We start from the raw sequence: 19,406 nt of genomic DNA, 5'->3' as shown, positions 1-19,406 counted from the left end.
AATCTTTAATTTTGAGGCAGGTTTCTTTTGGCCAAATTCTGTATTCCTGGTGGGCATTCACTTCTCTAGGCAATGGCTGGAGGCTGGAAATATGAAGACCACAAACAGGTCTCCAATGCATGGTCCACTATTATGGGACACATGTCCCGAGTCATTATAACTTAGAGGTGAAATGTTAAAGTGTAGATCCTCAGTGTCCCTGTCTCTGTCTCCCTTGCTGGTCACATCACTCACTGTTTTAAACAGGGGTGGAAAACCTGTGATCTTCCAGTTTTTGTGATACTACAGCTCTTATCATCCCAGTTGCTGAGGGGAGTTGGATTTCGTCAGCACCTGAGAGGCCAGAGCTTTCCCATCCCATCCCATCACTTTTATTTTTCTTACAAGGGAAATAGTCAGCTAAACTTTTACAACACCATTATTAGAAGACAGGAGGATGTAGAGTCAAGATTCAGTTTGCCAGTTGGGCATCTTTGGTTTAGTTTATGAATCCCCTTTTGAAGAAACAGTACTGAATGCTATTCATAAAGATCTAAAGTGTGTGTGTGTGTGTGTGTGTGTGTGTGTATATAATGGCAGAGTCAGTGTGTGGTCTCCAGTATCCATTGCTTTCAATCAGTTTATTCTGAGTAGGACTTAGTTGTATGTCACCCATTAAGCAGTGCACACTGGAAACTGTCTCAACACAATCTTGCCTTCCTTAATACTGGTTGCCAACAGAAGAGAATGCTTTCTGAAGTAAAATAGTTTTTTTGTTAGCCAGTTGTTTTTATTGCTTTTCAAAAATTTTAACAAATCAACATCAAATTAATTCCAATTTAATACAAATTTAAAAGTTGACTTCCCACCTCGCTTCCATGACGTTTCTCGTCCCTCCTTTACTTGCTGCTCAATGTAACGTACTTTTCCCAATTCCATTTCAGTACTTAAAATATTTTAGCATTTTATCATTCATATTTAATTCCCCCCCTTTTCATTTAACAGTTTTTTAACAGCTAGTGAAAATGGGGGCAGTGTAGAGCCCTGATTACATATGGATGCAGTAGTGTAACACTCATCTAGTAGTAATCGAGAACCTGTTGGAAGAGTTTGGGTATGATTCCTGAGAAGGGAAGGTTCAGTATCTTATGGACATGCATTTCATTTGTGAATCTCCCCCAAAGATGGCGCATGCCAGAATTCTGTTATATTGAATCTTAATGAATACAGTAGGCTGCACAGGATGAACTTTTGAGTCTCCTCTGAGTAAGTTTTTAGCGGAAGTGCTGCTGTACAATCTCTGCCTGTGAGCACACATCAGACTTTCATCTGCTTCATCAACACTTATGCAGCCTCAGTGGCGTAGCATGGGGGGTGCAGGGGGGGCCGGCCGCACCGGGCGCAACATCTGGGGGGCGCTCGCTCGCACTCGCAGCTCTCTGCCCCTACCTGGCTCACTCACTCTCTCTCACTGCAGTGCTGGCTGTGTGAATCCAATCCGAGCCGCCGGGTCGCCGCCCACTGTGGAGGCGGGGGTGCCAGGCGTGTGGTGCGGTGCGGAGAGAGAGCGAGGGGCTATCTGGGGGAGGGACAGTGCAGCGGGGGGCGCAAATTACTTGCCTTGCCCCGGGTGCTGACAACCCACGCTACGCCACTGTGCAGCCTGGAAGGCTAAGCACTGAACCAGCACCCCCACCCCCAGTACAGTTTTACCTCTGCCGTTAATGGAGCAGGCAGGCTTAAGCTGCTATAGCTCCCCTCTGCAATTGGAGAATAATAATAATCTACGCTTTGTAAAGATTTCCTGTGATTATGGATGCAAGACTTTTTTGGGGGGGGAACACCCTAAAGCGTTAAGTAAACGTTAAACATTATTCTTATTTCTCAATCATTTTACATTAATTATACAGGCTGAATATCTAGCTGTAGAAACAGGTCCCTGAACCTATATTATTAATTAGAAGTTAATAGCTATGTAAAATAAGCATGAATAATAAATACATCATAAGTGATCACGGTGATCGGTGCCCAGAAGCTGTTTAAATATGTTGCAAATGTAGTCCTAAGAAAATAAGTTTGTCTCCCTTTTCTATCTGATCATCTGTCATGGGGTTTTGCTGTTCTTTTTGTCATTATATCCCACATTAATCTAGCATAGTGGCATCATTCTGGAAGCAGTTTTTCCTATCCCCTTACCCTGCTTCTCTCTCTCTCTCTCTCTCTCTCTCTCTCTCTCTCTCTCTCTCTTATCTCACCTGTTTCCTTCCATAAGAACTTATGAAGACATCTGTTAAATTGGACTGTATATTCATTTGGTCCAGCATTCTGCTCTCAGTGGTTGGTGTCAGGCCAAAGCATTTCGCTGCCTGAATTGGCCCCCTCCGGGTGCATCACCAGGTACATGCAGCATCCTTCAGATACCAGTCCCTGCCTTCAACTATTTCCTCCCACAACGTTCATGGTGCTGCCTGAAGCAGATGGCTTCACCTGGATTCACCACAGGACCATCCCTGCCATCAGTAGCCAGGCAGGTCCTTCTAGAAATGGAGGCAGTTTTTTTGTTCCCCGTCAGCATCTAATACTCTGTGGTATACTGCCTCTAGCATGGACGCTTTACTTAGCTTATCATGGCTTCCCTTTACTTCATCATCTTCCTTCTCACCCCGTTGGTGGTCTTGAATAACGCATGCCAATGCCTTTGCACTCTACTAATTGTCACTGCGACTGGTGTCAACTGTAGCAAACATCTCTATGGAAAGTTAACATATTGGGTTGCTTCCAGCGCTGCACAAGCAGTGTTATCTGCAGGCAGTGAGGCTCCCCGCTCCTTCCCTCTCCCTGGGCACCCTCCAAATCTACTCTTGAGGTTCCCCCAAACCGCGGGAAAAGATTCTGAGGGTGTGCAGGAGGCTGAATCAGGGAGAAGAGGAGAAGGAAATTCCATTATGTAAGTGGAAGTCTTGTCACAAAGCAGCATATTGGGTACAAGCAGCCATGCGTAAACTAGTTACTATTGTTCTCAGTGTGCAGTTTTGCATTCTGGGCAAATAGCTTTTGGCAGGGCTGTAACACAAGCGCACGCAGTTAAATCTAGCTGCAGTATGACAAATAGAAGAAGAGAAGAGTTTGGATTTGATATCCCGCTTTATCACTACCCTAAGGAGTCTCAAAGCGGCTGACAATCTCCTTTCCCTTCCTCCCCCACAACAAACACTCTGTGAGGTGAGTGGGGCTGAGAGACTTCAGAGAAGTGTGACTGGCCCAAGGTAACCCAGCAGCTGCATGTGGAGGAGCGGGGAAGCGAACCCAGTTCACCAGATTATGAGTCCACTGCTCTTAACCACTACACCACACTGGGCAGGAGGTGGGCATTTCATAGAATCATAGAGTTTGACGGGACCTTCTAGTCCAACCCCCCTGCAATGCCAGAATCATAAAGGCAGGAGAAGGAGAATCTCCCTCCCCCCCCCCACCCCCAGTGTGGCTGGTTTGAATGTCATGTACATACTACGTTGCCTTTGACTTGTGAAACTGAATATGGCCCACCAAGCCAAGTTTGGTGACCTACCCTGTGTGATGGCTCAACAAACCTCATGTTCTGTTGGTTGGCTGGGGCTGGAACAACAGAGTGGTTGTGTAGCCCGTGTCCATGGCTGGTGGCTGCATCTGACTTGGGGAGATGTTGTGTTAGGCAGGTTTATGGTCTTCAGTTTCCAAAGTTAAGATGGTTCAATAATGGGTGTTGGCGGCCACACATTCCCTATCCCTGGGGAAGAGGCTTATATGTGGCTGCAGTAACATACGCATTGGCTCTATTGGGAGTATAATCAAGAGTCTGAAGGTAGCATGAGCATATTATAAAGGAAAAGCTATCCTTCCTCCAGGGAGGTTTCTTGCCTTCCATGTTAGTGCATAGCACTTCTACCGTTGACAGTACTTTGAACTTTGCCCAATGATTTTTATGGTTTTTCATGTAAATACAAAAACAGCATATAACTAGGTACCTTCGACTTTTCAATGTCAAAATAATTTTGCCCTAACTTAATTTCTTGCAGCTCTTAAGACAGCGGTTCTACAGATATCAGATACTGAGAACAAAGAGTCAGAGCGGCTGTTGCCTTTAGTACCTTACTTAGCCAGCAAGTTAACTTCTGGGACGTGAATAATAATAATAATAATAATAATAATAATAATAATAATAATAAATTATTTATATCCTGCCCATCTGGCTGGGTTTCCCCAGCCACTCTGGGCAGCTTACAACAAAATATTAAAATACAGGAATCTAAACATTAAAAGCTTCCCTAAACGCTGGCATCATACCAGGCCGCGGAAGACTCGGGATATTAGGTGGTGGTGGTATCATAGCTCCTCCTGGAGGTGGCACAGAGAATGGAGTAGGTGGAATTTTGCCTTGCTGAAATGCAGCCGTTGTTGCCATTGCTGAGGACAGAATGTCACATTAAGTTCTCCTTGGGCCCAGTCAAAGAGAGTTTCTTTTTATGTTATGAGACATTGGTGAGAGGCGACTTGACCACAAGCGGTTCCTAATAAGTGACAGTGATTTGCCTTTGTTGCAGACAAGCTCCGAAGGAGCATGCCAAACTTGGCTCGGATGCCCAGCACCCCAACCCTCAGTACCAATGTTGGCCCTGCCATCACTGTGAGGAACAGCCTAAGCTTTGATTCTAATCTGCATGGAGCTGGTAACGGGATGTCAAGAATACAGTCCTGCAGTAAGTGTGGAATCTTTATATTTCATTGTGGGATGGGAGGCTGTCAGGGTACAGCGCTTTACAGTGGCACCTCAGGTTACAGACACTCCAGGTTACAGACTCCACTAACCCAGAAATAGTACCTTCAGGATAAGAAAAGAAATCGTGTGGCGGCGGCGCGGCAGCAGCAGGAGGCCCCATTAGCTAATGTGGTACCTCAGGTTAAGGACAGTTTCAGATTAAGAACAGACCTCCAGAACAAATTAAGTACTTAACCCGAGGTACCACTATATTTTAAATCACCAGTATTCTGGGATGAATGATGGGCAGTGATCCTTTAATACCAGACATGTCTGGGTTTTCCTAGCATGCATTTGTGTATGGCTTAGCAAAGCTGTAGCCATTTTAATGGGTTTTCCCCCCTTCCTAAAGGGTCAAAATTGTTTGTGTGCTTAAAAAAACCATTTTACCCATTCAACAGGAACAAGTTACTAAGCTTTATAAAGGATTGGGGGTGGCGAGGTTCAAGTGTGGTTCTGTTTAACATACAAGGAATGCATACATTAGTCCAAACCGATTAGTCTGTTAAAATGTTCTGGCACAAAATGCAGCCGTTGATGGCACTGAAAAAGAAAAAAATCAATATATATTGATATATATATATATATTGAGGGTAAATGTGGTTTGGTGCTATTTTGCCCCTTTCTTGGTTTTTTAAAGGTACCGTATTTTTCGCTCTATAAGACGCACCAGACCACAAGACGCATCTAGTTTTTGAGGAGGAAAACAAGAAAAAAAATATTCTGAATCTCAGAAGCCAGAACAGCAAGAGGGATCGCTGCACAGTGAAAGCAGCAATCACTCTTGCTGTTCTGGCTTCTGGGATAGCTGCGCAGCCTGCATTCACTCCATAAGACGCACACACATTTCCCCTTACTTTTTAGGAGGGAAAAAGTGAGTCTTATAGAGCAAAAAAATACGGTAACTGAATGCTGTGTAGTTTGGGGTTTCACCTTCTTGTCACTCTTCCTCTGCCTTTTGGAAGGTGACTTTCAAACAGCTTCCCCTCAGCTAAACAACCAAACAAGGTAGTTCAAGGTCTTGAGGCTGCCGTATGACTTTTCCATCAACTTGGTGAAATAAAACAGCAGCTGATACCACCAGAGAGCAGAATTGCATAATGTCTTCGGTGCTTTAGCGCTGATTCCTAGTGACAATTTGTACCAAGCCAAATTTAGATTGTGCTGCTAAATCTGTACTGTCACTTTTTAGCTGTGAAACATGAAGCTGAGGGGATGTGGTTTTTTGAAGTAACAGATACTGAGTAGCAGTGTTCTGCCTTGACAATATTTTTGAAGGGTGTCAGATATTTACATCAGTCTGGCTTAAAATTCTAGCTGAGTAAGAATTTGACTCGCTGGAACTGGCCAGAATGAATTCAGAATTCTTTAGGGAACCAGTGCTGGAATTAAGATAGACGCACAGAACTGTTTTCAACAGTTGCTTCCCCTGGGAATTGTAGCAGCGCAGTGCCTTGCGGTACCTTAAAAGTTTAACACAATATTTTGCGGCATAATTTTCCATGGACTTGAGTTCACTCCGCGAGATGCGTGAAGTGAGTTGTAGTTCTGCAAGGTACACAAGGGATCTGAAGCACTTTTGCCAAGCTACAGTTCCCAGGGTTTTCTAGGGGATAGGCACCCATGGCTCCTACTGAAGTAGAAAGAAATGGTTCTGAATTCATGTACTGTAGTACAATACAGTGGTACCACGGGTTAAGTACTTAATTCGTTCCGGAGGTCCGTTCTTAACCTGAAACTGTTCTTAACCTGAGGTACCACTTTAGCTAATGGGGCCTCCCTCTGCTGCTGCGCCGCCGGAGCACGATTTCTGTTCTCATCCTAAAGCAAAGTTCTTAACCCGAGGTAATATTTCTGGGTTCGCGGAGTCTGTAACCTGAAGCATATGTAATCTGAGGTACCACTGTACTTTTATTGGCGCACGTTGAAGTCTGCGTGACATAAGGTGGTATATAAAATAAAACGGAACGACAGAGAAAATTTGGCATATAATAATATTACCTAAAAAGGTAAAGGTACCCCTGCCCGTACGCGCCAGTCTTGACAGACTCTAGGGTTGTGCGCCCATCTCACTCAAGAGGCCGGGGGCCAGCGCTGTCCGGAGACACTTCCGGGTCACGTGGCCAGCGTGACATCGCTGCTCTGGTGAGCCAGAGCCACACACGGAAACGCCGTTTACCTTCCCGCTAGTAAGCGGTCCCTATTTATCTACTTGCACCCGGGAGTGCTTTCGAACTGCTAGGTTGGCAGGCGCTGGGACCGAACAACGGGAGCGCAGCCCGCCGCGGGGATTCGAACCGCCGACCATGCAATCGGCAAGCCCTAGGCACTGAGGCTTTTACCCACAGCGCCACGCACGTCCCCAATAATATAACCTAGTAATTGGCTATCTGCAATCTCTCGGCCTGCTCCACTGGAGGTTTGTGAGGGCGAAATGCTGCTCTGAGCAAAACACAGCAAGGAAATATTAACAATATACGTGGAACAAAGCCTTGTCTCTTTCTAGGTTACTGCATCTTTTGGGCTGGCTTTATTGTCTTACGTACTTGACCTATAAATGCATTTGACAAGTCTAGGGTTGCCTTCAGGAGTGTGTAGATCTCTGTAACCCCTTGGGTTTTTTGTGGTGTTTATTATTTTTTGCACTCCTTTTCTCTAGTTCCTTCTCCAGGGCAACTTCAACACAGAGTTCACAGTGTGGGACACTTTCCAATATCGGTTCGGCAGCCTCTCAAAGCCACAGCCTATGTCAGCCCAACCGTTCAAGGGAGCAGCAGCAGCAGCAGCAGCGGTGGTGGTGTTCCGTTGTCCGGCAACTTACAGCTACACTCCAACACAGGCATCCCGATGCCAAACAAGACTGCAAACGCCAGCATTGCAGCTCGCAGTGGCCTCCCAAGGCCTTCCCTGGCTATAGGAGGGAGCAGCATACCCAGAAGCAAAATTGCACAGCCAATCCGAAGGTAGGAGTTGACTTGCTAAAGGGAAAAATTGGAGTGTATTTATGCAGCAACTGGACAGCTAGTTGAGCGATCAGCGCTCTCCGAAGAGCTGTAAGGCTGTCAGGAGGAGGCTGGACATCTCTTGAGTGAGAATTTGCAGCCCTGGAATAGCTCGGATTCTCTGGGAGAGTCATGAGAGCCAAACTGCTATCAAATGGATATAGGCTGAACAGTGCAGATTTGAATATAATGCCTTAGCTTAACAAGTCTGTTGTAGATCAATACTTTTTCTTGAAGTTATAACCAACTCTGTTACGGGGGACAGAGGGTGATTAAAGAAAAGCAAGTTGCAATTTACTTCTGAGTAAACATGCATAGGGTTGCCTTTAAAGGTAAAGGGACCCCTGACTGTTAGGTCCAGTCGTGACCGACTCTGGGGTTGCAGCGCTCATCTCGCTTTATTGGCCAAGGGAGCCGGCGTACAGCTTCCGGGTCATGTGGCCAGCATGACTAAGCCGTTTCTGGAGAACCAGAGCAGCGCACGGAAACGCCATTTACCTTCCTGCCGGAGTGGTACCTATTTATCTACTTGCACTTTAACGTGCTTTCAAACTGCTAGGTTGGCAGGAGCAGGGACCAAGCAATGGGAGCTCACCCCGTCATGGGGATTCGAACTGCCGACCTTCCGATCGGCAAGTCCTAGGCTCTGTGGTTTAACCCACAGCGCCACCCCCGTCCCTTTTAGGGCTGCCTTTATGGACTACCTAAAAAGGATGCACTTGGCCACCACCTGAGCCCATAATAGAAGCCTCACATGACCACTTTTTCTAGGGCTGAGTATAGACTTTAGTTCAGAGGAGTCACTCCCCACAAATTTAGCTGTTGTTGGAAACCTCAGCAAAGGAGAAGGCTCTTGTACTCAGGTCCCACCTGTGTGTTTCCCCGCAGGTATTTTGTTGGCCCATGTGAGAACAGGATGTTGTAGTCTTTAAATAAGCACCTGCCGCGGGCAAAAAAGGAATGAGAAATTGCCTTTAATAATATGCAATAAGTCCCTTTCATGCAACACTTTCTATATCCTTCAGAAATAAATTACGCTGTGCCATGTGTAATTTTTGAGGGAAATAGACTTTTTCTCTCTTTTTTTTTGCTGCCTGACTGCAGCCGAACCAACTGGAGATAAGATTTTGAGAGTTGCCCAAACAAAGCTGCAGTTGGCTTGGAGAGTCAGGCCTACTCTTGTTCTGCTCTTCTGCGGGGTTGATCAGCAGACTTTCCCAAGAAGAATAAGAAAAGTGCTTTCCAACTCCCTCCTTTTAAGAATATTTTAAAGCAAAAGGAAGCCAGGGATCGTATAAACGTAGCCTGCGACCCACTAAAGAGAATGCTGCCCTGCTAGCGAGCAGCAAATAGAGATCACACAGCCCCTAGCAGAGCCCGTCGCATTGGAGAGGAGGCATACTTCAGCGGTAGGACATGTGCTTGGCATGCAGAAGGCCCCAGGACCAATTTCAGGCATCTCCAAGTAGCATGTGATGGGAAAGATCCTGATGAGACAGACGATGCTTGGGTAGGTACATTAATGGTCTGACTCAATAGAAGGAGGCCTCAGCCTGTGTTCCTGTGGCTGATGAGCTGTGCCTGGTTTTGTAGGTCACAAGTTGTGCAGACCAGCTATGTTTTGTTTTTTTTCTAACGGAGCAGCTGGAACACTGTCAGCTACTACAGTACGATATTTCCTTGGGGAGAACCCTGATTAAGTTATCCCGTTTCGTTAAGCCAAGAGCCATTTAACAATTCGACATCCATTTTAATTGTGTTGATAGTTTGATAATGAAGTGTTACTAAATGTTAGATATCTGTAATTAAAGGTAGCAACCCAAGGGCTAAGTTCTGGCCCACTGCTGGGCAGCTTAAAAATACCTTTGGCTTCAGTAGGATTTGAGCAACTTAACTGTGTGCATGGATTGCTGCTAAGGTGGTTCAGCACTGGGTCAGGGAGAACTGCATCGTTCTTGAAATAGTAGCATGTGGGAGATGCAGGGAAGCCTTCTATAATTGGCAGTAAAGTATATTAACCTTGTACCTCTTACCTTGGACAGTCTATCCAAAAACACTGTCTGGAAATCTGCAAAATCATTGGCACACAGTTGCTGAATCTACCACAGAGCTACCATGTCTCCCAAAATTACTGAAAAAAGGGCGGGGAAGGTGGATTCGAAGCTCACTCATATTTTGGAAGGAACTCTGCATGTTTACAGCTGTTGAGAAAATGGTCTCTCTTAGCAGTAGCTCACAAATTATGGCTGCGCACATGCCATACATTTAAAGCACATGACTGCCCCTAAAGAATTGTAGGAGCTATAGTTTAAGGGTGCTGGGAAACTACATTTCCCAGGATTCTTTGAGAGAAGCCGTGTGCTTCAAATGCATGGTATGTACATGGAGCATGTTTTTAGCATGTACCACATGGTAAAATGGTTACGTGAGGAAGACTTCATACATAATCTGGAAGATGTGTACCTTCGTCATGGATCTTGTGATTCAGCCAACCTCCCAGCTCTGTTAATACTTAAAAAAAAAAATTTGAACTGTAGACCAAACTGAGTGTTTTTAGTGCCTCTGTGTTGCCATTTGTTAACCTTTTGAATCACTAATTTTGCACCGCATATTTCATCACTTGTGATGCATGGTTGACATGTATGGTCAGGATTTTCTGGGCCCACTACACTGTATGTGGATGAAGCCGACTGACACAGCTTTGCATAAAATTTACATGTGTCTTGTTGTATTTGAAAAACCTACTTGTTCCATCTTTGAGGGACTATCAGAAGCCTCTTATCTGAGAGCGATGGTTCATTTTTAAAAATGAAAAGAAGGCTAAAGCCTCTTTCCAAACTCTGTAGGGATGACAGACAGATACTGTGTGTTGCCTTCTCTTAAGCTATAATTTAGTACCTCTGTTCCTCTGAAGTGGCCCCTGAAATCTACCACTAGCAGCCTAGGCATTTTTTCATGTCGGGGTGGGGTGGGGGAGCGCTGAGGAGAAGTGAGTTTCAACAAGGTGTAGACTAGTGGTCCATCCTCAGTTGGCAGTTTAGTCCAGGGGTCAGCATCCTTTTTAAGCTGTGAAAAAGTCCACCATCCCTCAGACCATGTGGTGGGCTGGACTATATTTTGGAAAAAAATAATGAACCAATTCCTATGCCCCACAAATAACCCAGAGATGCATTTTAAATAAAAGGACAATTTCTACTCATGTAAAAACATGCTGATTCCCGGACCATCTGTGGGCTGGATTGAGAAGGCGATTGGGCCTTAGATTGCCTACCCCTGGTTTAGTCCATGGGGAAAATAGAAGAGAAATTCTGAATTCTTTATTACTGTGTCATTTTAGATATTAGGAGTCATAACATCTCCCGGGGGCTTCCTATCTTGATTCTTGATATCCTTCCCTTCACAACGTAGATAACTGGGGCTGCCTACACACTGCACCTTTAAAGTACATTCTTTCCCTCAAAGAATTCTGGGCACTGTAGTTTACTGCTTTCAGAGTTAAAATTGCCAGCAATCCTACAGTGCCCAAACTTCTTTGAGTGGGGAAAATGTGCTTTGAAGCTATAGCCTTAGCTGCTTTCCTCACAGTCACGCAGTCAAAAGGCTCTCTTGACCCCATCTTTTGCATTGTGAAAGGCAACAGATGCATCGACAAAGTAGTTTCTTCTCTGTAATGTGTGTTGTCACTCTTTTCCCCAGTGCTTACCCTGAACTATGGTTTGTTTCTTGAAACAGTTTTCTCCAGCCGCCAAAACCTCTTTCTTCGCTTAGTACTCTACGGGACGGCAACTGGAGGGATGGCTGCTATTGACAATGGGTCGAGCCGAAATTCAGATTCTCCTACCCAGCTGGCTGGGTAAATATAACTGTGAGAGGCTGGGTGAATAACACAGGGCTGTTTCTTACTCTTCTGTCATTGTCGTTGGTCGCTAAACATATTACACTTAGTTGTTTGCTCAGAAAAACATACAAACAGCAGTGTTGTCAAATTAACGTTGCAGCATTATGGTTTAGGTTTTTAAAAACACATGCATAAAGTGTCCCACTGGGGGGAGCCAAAATGTGACTTCTGGGTGCTTTGCCATAACAGTGTTCAGATCTCTTTGATTTGTGTACTACTTTTTGTTGCTAAGACGAGTTCCCTTGCAAATTGACAAAATAGATCCATATCCTTACCTGCTTCTTCTTTTGTAGCCTTTCCAAGGGAGTGTATTTTTGCACACACACACCCCACATTTTGCTTGAATCATAGGGTAGCAAAGCATTTTGTGTGTGCCATAAATCTACCCCCCCCCCACTTTTTAATAGCAAGGTACTGTTATGTTCCAATATGTTTCTAACCATGCCAATCTCCCCAAATCCAGCTACAGCTATCCACGCACAGATGCAGACATCCATACACATATTTCTAACTGCATGGGGGAATATGGATGGTTTTCAGCTGCTTAAGAAGTCACATCCAATTCCAGTCAGATTCTTTGATACTCAGTTCACCTGTTCTTGGGCCTGTGTGTATGTTAGAGAGATGGGGCGAGGTGTCTGGATTTAGACCTTTCCCCACTCTTGGGACTTGAAAAAGAGTATCCCCCCCCCCCTTACATCACATGCCAGGTCTATTCTTGAGTACATATATTGTTGGATTGGGGCCATGATGGACAAGATGACAGCTGTGTTGTATGTTTATGTTGTGAGAGCACACACTAAAGTATTTGCTCGAAACTGCCATGACTTCCTGGTCAACACGAACCTGTCTCTCATTTCCTTGTTCCAATGTTAATTTATTATCACGGGGGTGTTGTATTTATAAAGAGGGCGTAAATTGCATTGCACTTGAAAGATGCGATGGTCTCTTAAATGGTTGGGTTTCGATACTTTGTAATAAAGAATAAAATTGCAATGTTTTATTAACACTTGTGTTTGGTGAAAACAAACAGGTTTTCATGGAAGTAAAACTTTTTTGATAGACCTTTTGCAAGAAAAAAAAATTGCACTAATCAATGCTTTCTTACTATGGGGATATGATTTTAATACTTGATTACAACTTGTATTCTGCTGATCTGGAATGTTTCAGAAATAAAGAAATCTATTTCAGCAATCTCATGCCATTCTTGGATGTGCAATAGAAATAGTGAGTCTGCCTCTTATTTCCTTAGTAGAATGGAGAGTTCCTGTGGTAGCGTGAGCAAATTATGACTGGAAAAAATTGACAGTGTAAGTTACAGGCACTTGGTACTCCAGCTGCTCAATCCAGCCTTTTAGGTGTTCCATTTGTCCTCCATAACCACATATGGGTGGCACAACTGATCCATGCACCTGGCTGTTAACCAGGAGGTTGGTGGTTGAAGCCCACCCAGCGATGGCCGGGGGCAGGATACTGGACTATATACCAAGAGCAAACTCAGTCCCCAGGTGCTGGTCTTGATATAGCCCCATCCTTCAGGGAGCCCCACAATTTGCAGATCTACACAAAATCTTTAGGGGGCAGAATAAAACCTAAGTGGAGAGTGTTGGACTTTTGTGCCAACACAAAGTGTGCGCAGTGGCGTAAAAATAAAAGGCTGTCCGCAATATCTTTGCTTAGATTTATTTCAAAAACATAATGCGAACGCTGCAAGCTATCACTCCTCCTCACCAGCAGCATACAAAAATTTTAATCAACTTAAATACAGTTTTCAAATAATCAATTATCCTATCACATCCCTTCCTGCATCCAGTGCAGAAAATAATTAGTCAAATAGGCAAGAGACCACAGGTGTGAAGCTAAGTACCGTATTTGTCGCTCTATAAAACGCACCAGACCATAAGACACACCTAGTTTTTGGAGGAGGAAAAAAAATACTCTGAATCTCAGAAGCCAGAACAACAAGAGGGATCACTGTGCAGCGAAAGCAGCAATCCCTCTTGCTGTTCTGGCTTCTGGGATAGCTGTGCAGCCTGCATTCGCTCCATAAGACGCACACACATTTCCCCTTACTTTTTTGGGGGGGGAAGTGAGTCTTATAGAGCAAAAAATACGGTACTTTTGCTGCCTTTCTTCTCTGTGCTCCACTGCTTGAAACAGGGCTGCTGGCGATACTAAGAATGGAGAGGCGAGAGCAGGTTTTCCCAAACTTGGGCCTCCAGCTGGAGGGAAAAGGTGAGTCTTATAGAGCAAAAAATACAGTAGGTCAAACTGCAAACATACACCTGTGAGCTTCAGTTAATCAACCCTGTTCCTGCTTAGCATCATTGACCACTTTAAGATACAGAAAAACCAACGGAGAGAAGGGTGGACAAAATTACTGAGCTCTAAGCATTCTTGGTGGCCAAAGAATTAGGAACATTACATTGTGGGGTGGAGAATAATGGAATGTTCTGACAGTCAACATGGCTAGCTGGAACACTGAAACATGGGGTTGCGGGTCCCACTCCTAGCTCCTTTATTACGTAACTCAGACATATTTTCCTGCACCGCACACCCTTTGCTCCCCCTCATAGCTCTACCTGAAAGCACCTGGTGTTCTGAGGCCAGGTATATTTGGAAAAGGGTGGGTGGGAAACTTGAACTTGCAGGGCTGTCCTCCAGGGTCGCAGAAGTGGACTGAAAAAGGTCACTTGTTGAACCCTGTCACCGGAGCCTCCATTAGCGCACCATGCATCAGTGCCACAGGTCGCTGGTATGACACTCAGCATGTTGCACTATAAGGTGTTCTGGCTTTTTGCCTTGCAGCATACAAAGACCTAAATGAGCAAAAGTGAAAAGACATGGAGCACAACATTCCTCAGTTTACCATCCTGGCCTAATTTCTTATCAGCCTAGAGTTGTTTAGTTCAATTTGTGCGTGTCTCTGTGGCTGGAAAGGAACATTTTAAAAAGGAGGTAACTGCTACAGTTTCTTGTTTCTGTTCATAGTGGGAGATTGTGGGTTACAGAGCCCTAACCTGGGTCTGGGCTCCCCTAAGGGCAAATCAATGAGGTGGAGAAATTGTTGCTGGCACTTTGTGCCTTCCTCAGTTCAATTGGCCCTGTTAAAACCAGGGAGTAAAACAGTAACTAATTAAATGTCCATGTTCTTTTTGGGTCCTGTAGAAACTCCACTTTACAATAACCATACACACTATGTGAGGGTCACTTTACAGAAACTCATCTTCCCTTTCCACCCACCTCAAGGCAATCTTGTGTGCTACATCAGATACGAAAGTCATATTAGTATGGTTTTGGTCACTTTCCCCTTCAAAATGAGCAGGACCCTGGCCGTTTCACATTTATTTTGCAGAATTATAAATTGGTTCACAACTAAAAGTTATTGGAGCATTGTACAATGAAATATTAAATATAAAATTGTTTTGTTTTTATAATTATGCAGTTAATTCCATGGACTGGTTGGGTCACACAAAAATTGTCTTCAGTAGCTGCTTACCTGAATTCAAGTGCTAACTCCAGAAGGCTGGAGTTGCAACACTAAAAGCCCAGTTTATGCTGTATGCTACGCACACCTCGGAGGTATGCAACAGCACCTCATCAGAGGACCACAGTTGCTGGCTGGGAACGGGGGGGGGGGGGGGCATCTGCTTCTATGCATAAGAAAGACACACTGGCAAAAGTGTGAAGAGTGTGTTCATGGCATATCATTTTATCAACTACAGAAGTATAAGCTGGTAGGAACTGTCTAATCTCTTAATAGCAAGGGGGCCCGCTGTTCAACTCATTCAACCCTCCTCGTTCAGTTCAGGAGCAATATGGATCTCTGAATCAGAGCATTCACATGCAAATTGAATAAGAAATGCACTTCAGTCAAATCTACATCTCCCTCAAGCAGCAATTTCTGCCACAGATGCAAGAAGACATTAACCCTTGCCCAGATTGTCCAGAGCTTTGGGCTGGGTTGTCATCAATATGCTTTATCTGTTGATGGACAGCCGCCCTGACTCGGCCCCAAACACACTGACCAGATGCTTGGAAGCTGTGGCTAGATGGCTGTGCGGGAGCTTGTTGAAGTTAAATCCTTCGAAGGCAGAGGTCCTCTGGCTGGGTCGGGACGACATGGTGTTGGGGGACCAATTCCCATCTCTTGCAGGGGCTCAATTAGTGCCAGGGCCTTCTGTCAAGAGCTTGGGTGTAACCTTCGATGCCTCCCTTTCCATGGAGGCACAGGTTGCAGCCACAGCAAAGGTGGCATTTTCCCATCTCTGCCGTATTAAGCAGTTGGTCCATTACCTTTCTCACCCTGATCTGCCCACAGTGAACCAGGCGATGGTCACCTCCGGGCTTGATTATTGTAACTCGCTCTACTCAGGGCTGCCTTTAAAGGTAAAGTGCAGAATGCCACAGCGAGGCTCCTTACAGGGTCCTTGCCAAGGGATCACATTCATCCCGTGCTTTACCAACTGCACTGGCTTCCAGTGGAGTACAGGGTCAGGTTTAAGGTGCTGGTTTTGACTTTTAAAGCCCTATACGGCCTAGGACCCTCGTACCTATGGAACCGCCTCTCCTGATATGCCCCGCGGAGGACCTTAAGTTCCATAAATAACAACCCTTTGAAGGTCCCAAGCCTCAAGGAGGTTAGATTGGTTTCAACTATGGCCAGGGCCTTTTCAGTACTGGCCCCGACTTGGTGGAACGCTCTGTCACAAGAGACTAGGGCCCTGTGGGACTTGACATCTTTCCGCAGGGTCTGCAAGACAGAACTGTTCCGCCTGGCCTTTGGTTTGGACTCAGTCTGACCCTTATGTTTCCCTCCCCTTAAGGTTTTGATCTATGGGCTATTTTTAAAATGAGGCTGCATTTTAAATTGCATTTTAACCTGAATTTTAAATTGGTTTTTTTTTTCTATTATGCTTTTACTGTAATTTTATTGGTGTTAGCCACCCTGAGCCCAGCTCTGGCCGGGGAGGGCAGGATATAAATAAATATATTATTATTATTATTATTATTATTATTATTATTATTATTATTATTATTTTAATTTAAAATCCATAGAAGTAAAGCATGTACTTGTGCAAATCTCAATTGCTGCATTTTTTCCCCTGTACATTGCGTTGCAAATCCATGACAGCTGTGGCTTTTAAATTATACCAGGGCTTAGCCCCGGAATCAGTTTTACATGCCAGACCATGGGATGGTGAAGAAAAGTGCCTTTGAGCATGTGCAGTGTGCTTTTTCCTCGTGACAGTAGTTCGAGTCCATTAAAGAGTCCAATTAAAAGGGTGGAATCAGTGGCGTAGCGTGGGTTGTCAGCACCCGGGGCAAGGCAAGTAATTTGCGCCCCCTAACCCGTGGATTTGCGCCCCCTGACCCGTGGATTTGCGGCCCCTAACCCTAACCCCCAGATGTTGCGCCCGGTGCGGCCGGCCCCCCCTGCACCCCCCACGCTACGCCCCTGGGTGGAATGTCACAGCCGATGGCATGCTATTTCAGCAGGCTTGCACTTCGGCACATCTCAGATTCCTTCCCAGTTAGGTTGCAACCCTGTACACCAAGGGGGCCGGGCAGGGGAAACAGCATCACTCCCCTGAGCCCAGGGCTACATACTCAGTAGTGGGCTAGGTCAAAAACATAGAGTAAAAGCAAGCCTATGTGAAATAAGTGGGGCATCAGGGGTTTTTTTTAAGGATGGCTTCCCCAACCCTGCCCCCTTGCACACAAAAAAGCTGCTACCTCAGTTCAGGGAATAAGGGGTCCTTGAAAAAAATCTAAAGTTCTCAGCTGATTAAGCCTAGGTGCTCTGTGAGCCTCACCCAAAAAAAAACCATCTTCATAATGACGCATAATCTACATGTCCAATTCAGACAGCAGATTCAGAAGCATCTGCCATAAACATTACCGAACACGTCCAGCCTTCTCCCAAAGCAACTCATTGCAAGGCACAGTTTGTAATAAGAGAAGGGATTTATTGATTTGATTTTTTTTTGAAAACAGTCCATTTGTGACCCATCAGCAAAGGATTAGTGCAAGGGAGAAGATCTAGCTTGTGTAGCATCTCCACCCAAGTGACTAAGCATGAAGGTAAAAGGAAGTTAAGCAGACAGGTGAGCTAAATGTCAGTGTGAGTAGAAGGTGAATGATATTTAATCATTTGAGTTATTCATCAGCTGGAGGTGAAACAAGGGTATAGCAACTGGGGATCTGCAGGAGCACTCTAATCTGAGCTGGGTAATCCCTTAGAAAACTGCAGTTTAGCTCCTTGGTTTCCAGAGAATATCCTGTAAAAACTTGCAGCTCTCCTCTAGCAGAGAAGCCCTGAGTGGCTGCAGTAAACTTCAGCCAGGGACCTAAACTAAACCTAACTTTGGAAAAGGGAGGCAAAAAAGTATAGAGTTCCACATTAGCTAAGCCCACAGTGCAGAACTAGCTGATGGGGAAGTCTACAGACAAAAAGTGTAAGCTTAGCTTTTAGTTTAAGCTCAGTGGAGTCTAGGGATGCATGAATCTCCTAATTCTGGTTTCTTTCAATTTCTTTTCTCCATTCTTAAGTCAACATCATTTTGTGATTCTTTTCGAATTCAAACTACAGTGGTACCTCGCAAGATGAATGCCTCAGAAGACGAAAAACTCGCAAGACGAAAGAGTTTTTCGTTTTCTGAGTTGCTTCGCAAGACAGATTTCCCTATAGGCTTGCTTCGCAAGACGAAACGTCTTACGCCTTCTTTTTAAAACCGCCAATGCATTCCTATGGGAAACCGTCAATACACATTGGTGCTTCGCAAGACGAAAAAACTCGCAGAACGAAAAAACTCGCAGAACGAATTAAATTCGTCTTGCGAGGCACCACTGTACTAACAGAATCTGAAACTGAATTTAAGCTTTTTCCTGTCACTGTGAATGGTAATTATTTTGCTGTCCACATGAGGGCACTATGCACTCTGAATTTTCCTTGGTCATCCTCTGGGCTCTTTCGTCATCTTGCCAATATCATCTGCTGACACAGCAGGTTGTTTCCTGCCTTGTGTTCAGATACAGAAATTCACCATTTCATCTTGCGGGGAGAGCTACTATGAGTAATGCTCATTATTGGCTTCTATCAGAAGTGGTGGCATAAGGAATGTGAAGTTTCGGGCATTCATTAGAAAGTTATCTGCCAATATTTTGGCTTGAAGTAAAACATCCTAGTTTTAAAATATTGTTGTTTGATGCTGTTTAGCATGGAGAGTATATTCTGTATGTGGGGACTGGTTCGTAAAGGTAAAGGGTAAAGTGACCCCTGACCATTAGGTCCAGTCGTGGCCGACTCTGGGGTTGCGGTGCTCATCTCACTTTATTGGCCGAGGGAGCCGGCGTACAGCTTCCGGGTCATGTGGCCAGCATGACTAAGCCGCTTCTGGCGAACCAGAGCAGCGCACGGAAACGCCGTTTACCTTCCCGCCAGAGCGGTACCTATTTATCTACTTGCACTTTGACGTACTTTCGAACTGCTAGGTTGGCAGGAGCAGGGACCGAGCAACGGGAGCTCACCCCATCGCGGAGATTTGAACCGCCGACCTTATGACCATACATACATATTAATAATGTAATAATTGCAGTGTATGCCAATACGTATAGTGCAGCAGAGTGTTGATCTCTAGGAGTGGAGAGACCTGGGTTCAAATCCCCATACAGACCATAAAGCTGACTGGCTGATCTTGAGCCAATCACCTCCCAGGGTGGTTGTGGGGAT

At 45.0% G+C, this 19,406-nt stretch overlaps 1 protein-coding gene across 3 annotated transcripts in view; it reads left to right on the top strand.

The window, feature by feature from the left end:
- Positions 1 to 12,868, top strand: part of SLAIN1 (SLAIN motif family member 1) — a 36,673-nt gene extending 23,805 nt beyond the window's left edge. For all 3 annotated transcript variants that reach the window (XM_083435838.1, XM_083435840.1, XM_083435839.1), the window contains 3 exons: positions 4,560 to 4,715; positions 7,434 to 7,737; positions 11,509 to 12,868. In XM_083435838.1, the coding sequence (XP_083291964.1) occupies positions 4,560 to 4,715; positions 7,434 to 7,737; positions 11,509 to 11,584 (536 nt within the window). In that variant the 3' untranslated portion in view covers positions 11,585 to 12,868. The remainder of the gene's footprint in view (positions 1 to 4,559; positions 4,716 to 7,433; positions 7,738 to 11,508) is intronic.
- Positions 12,869 to 19,406: the final 6,538 nt, after the last annotated feature.

This window comes from Podarcis tiliguerta (genome assembly GCF_965153285.1).
Source record: "Podarcis tiliguerta genome assembly, chromosome: 4".
Taxonomy (NCBI): domain Eukaryota; kingdom Metazoa; phylum Chordata; class Lepidosauria; order Squamata; family Lacertidae; genus Podarcis; species Podarcis tiliguerta.
The sequence above is the reverse complement of the archived record's forward strand: the minus strand, read 5'-3'. Positions and strand labels throughout refer to the sequence as shown.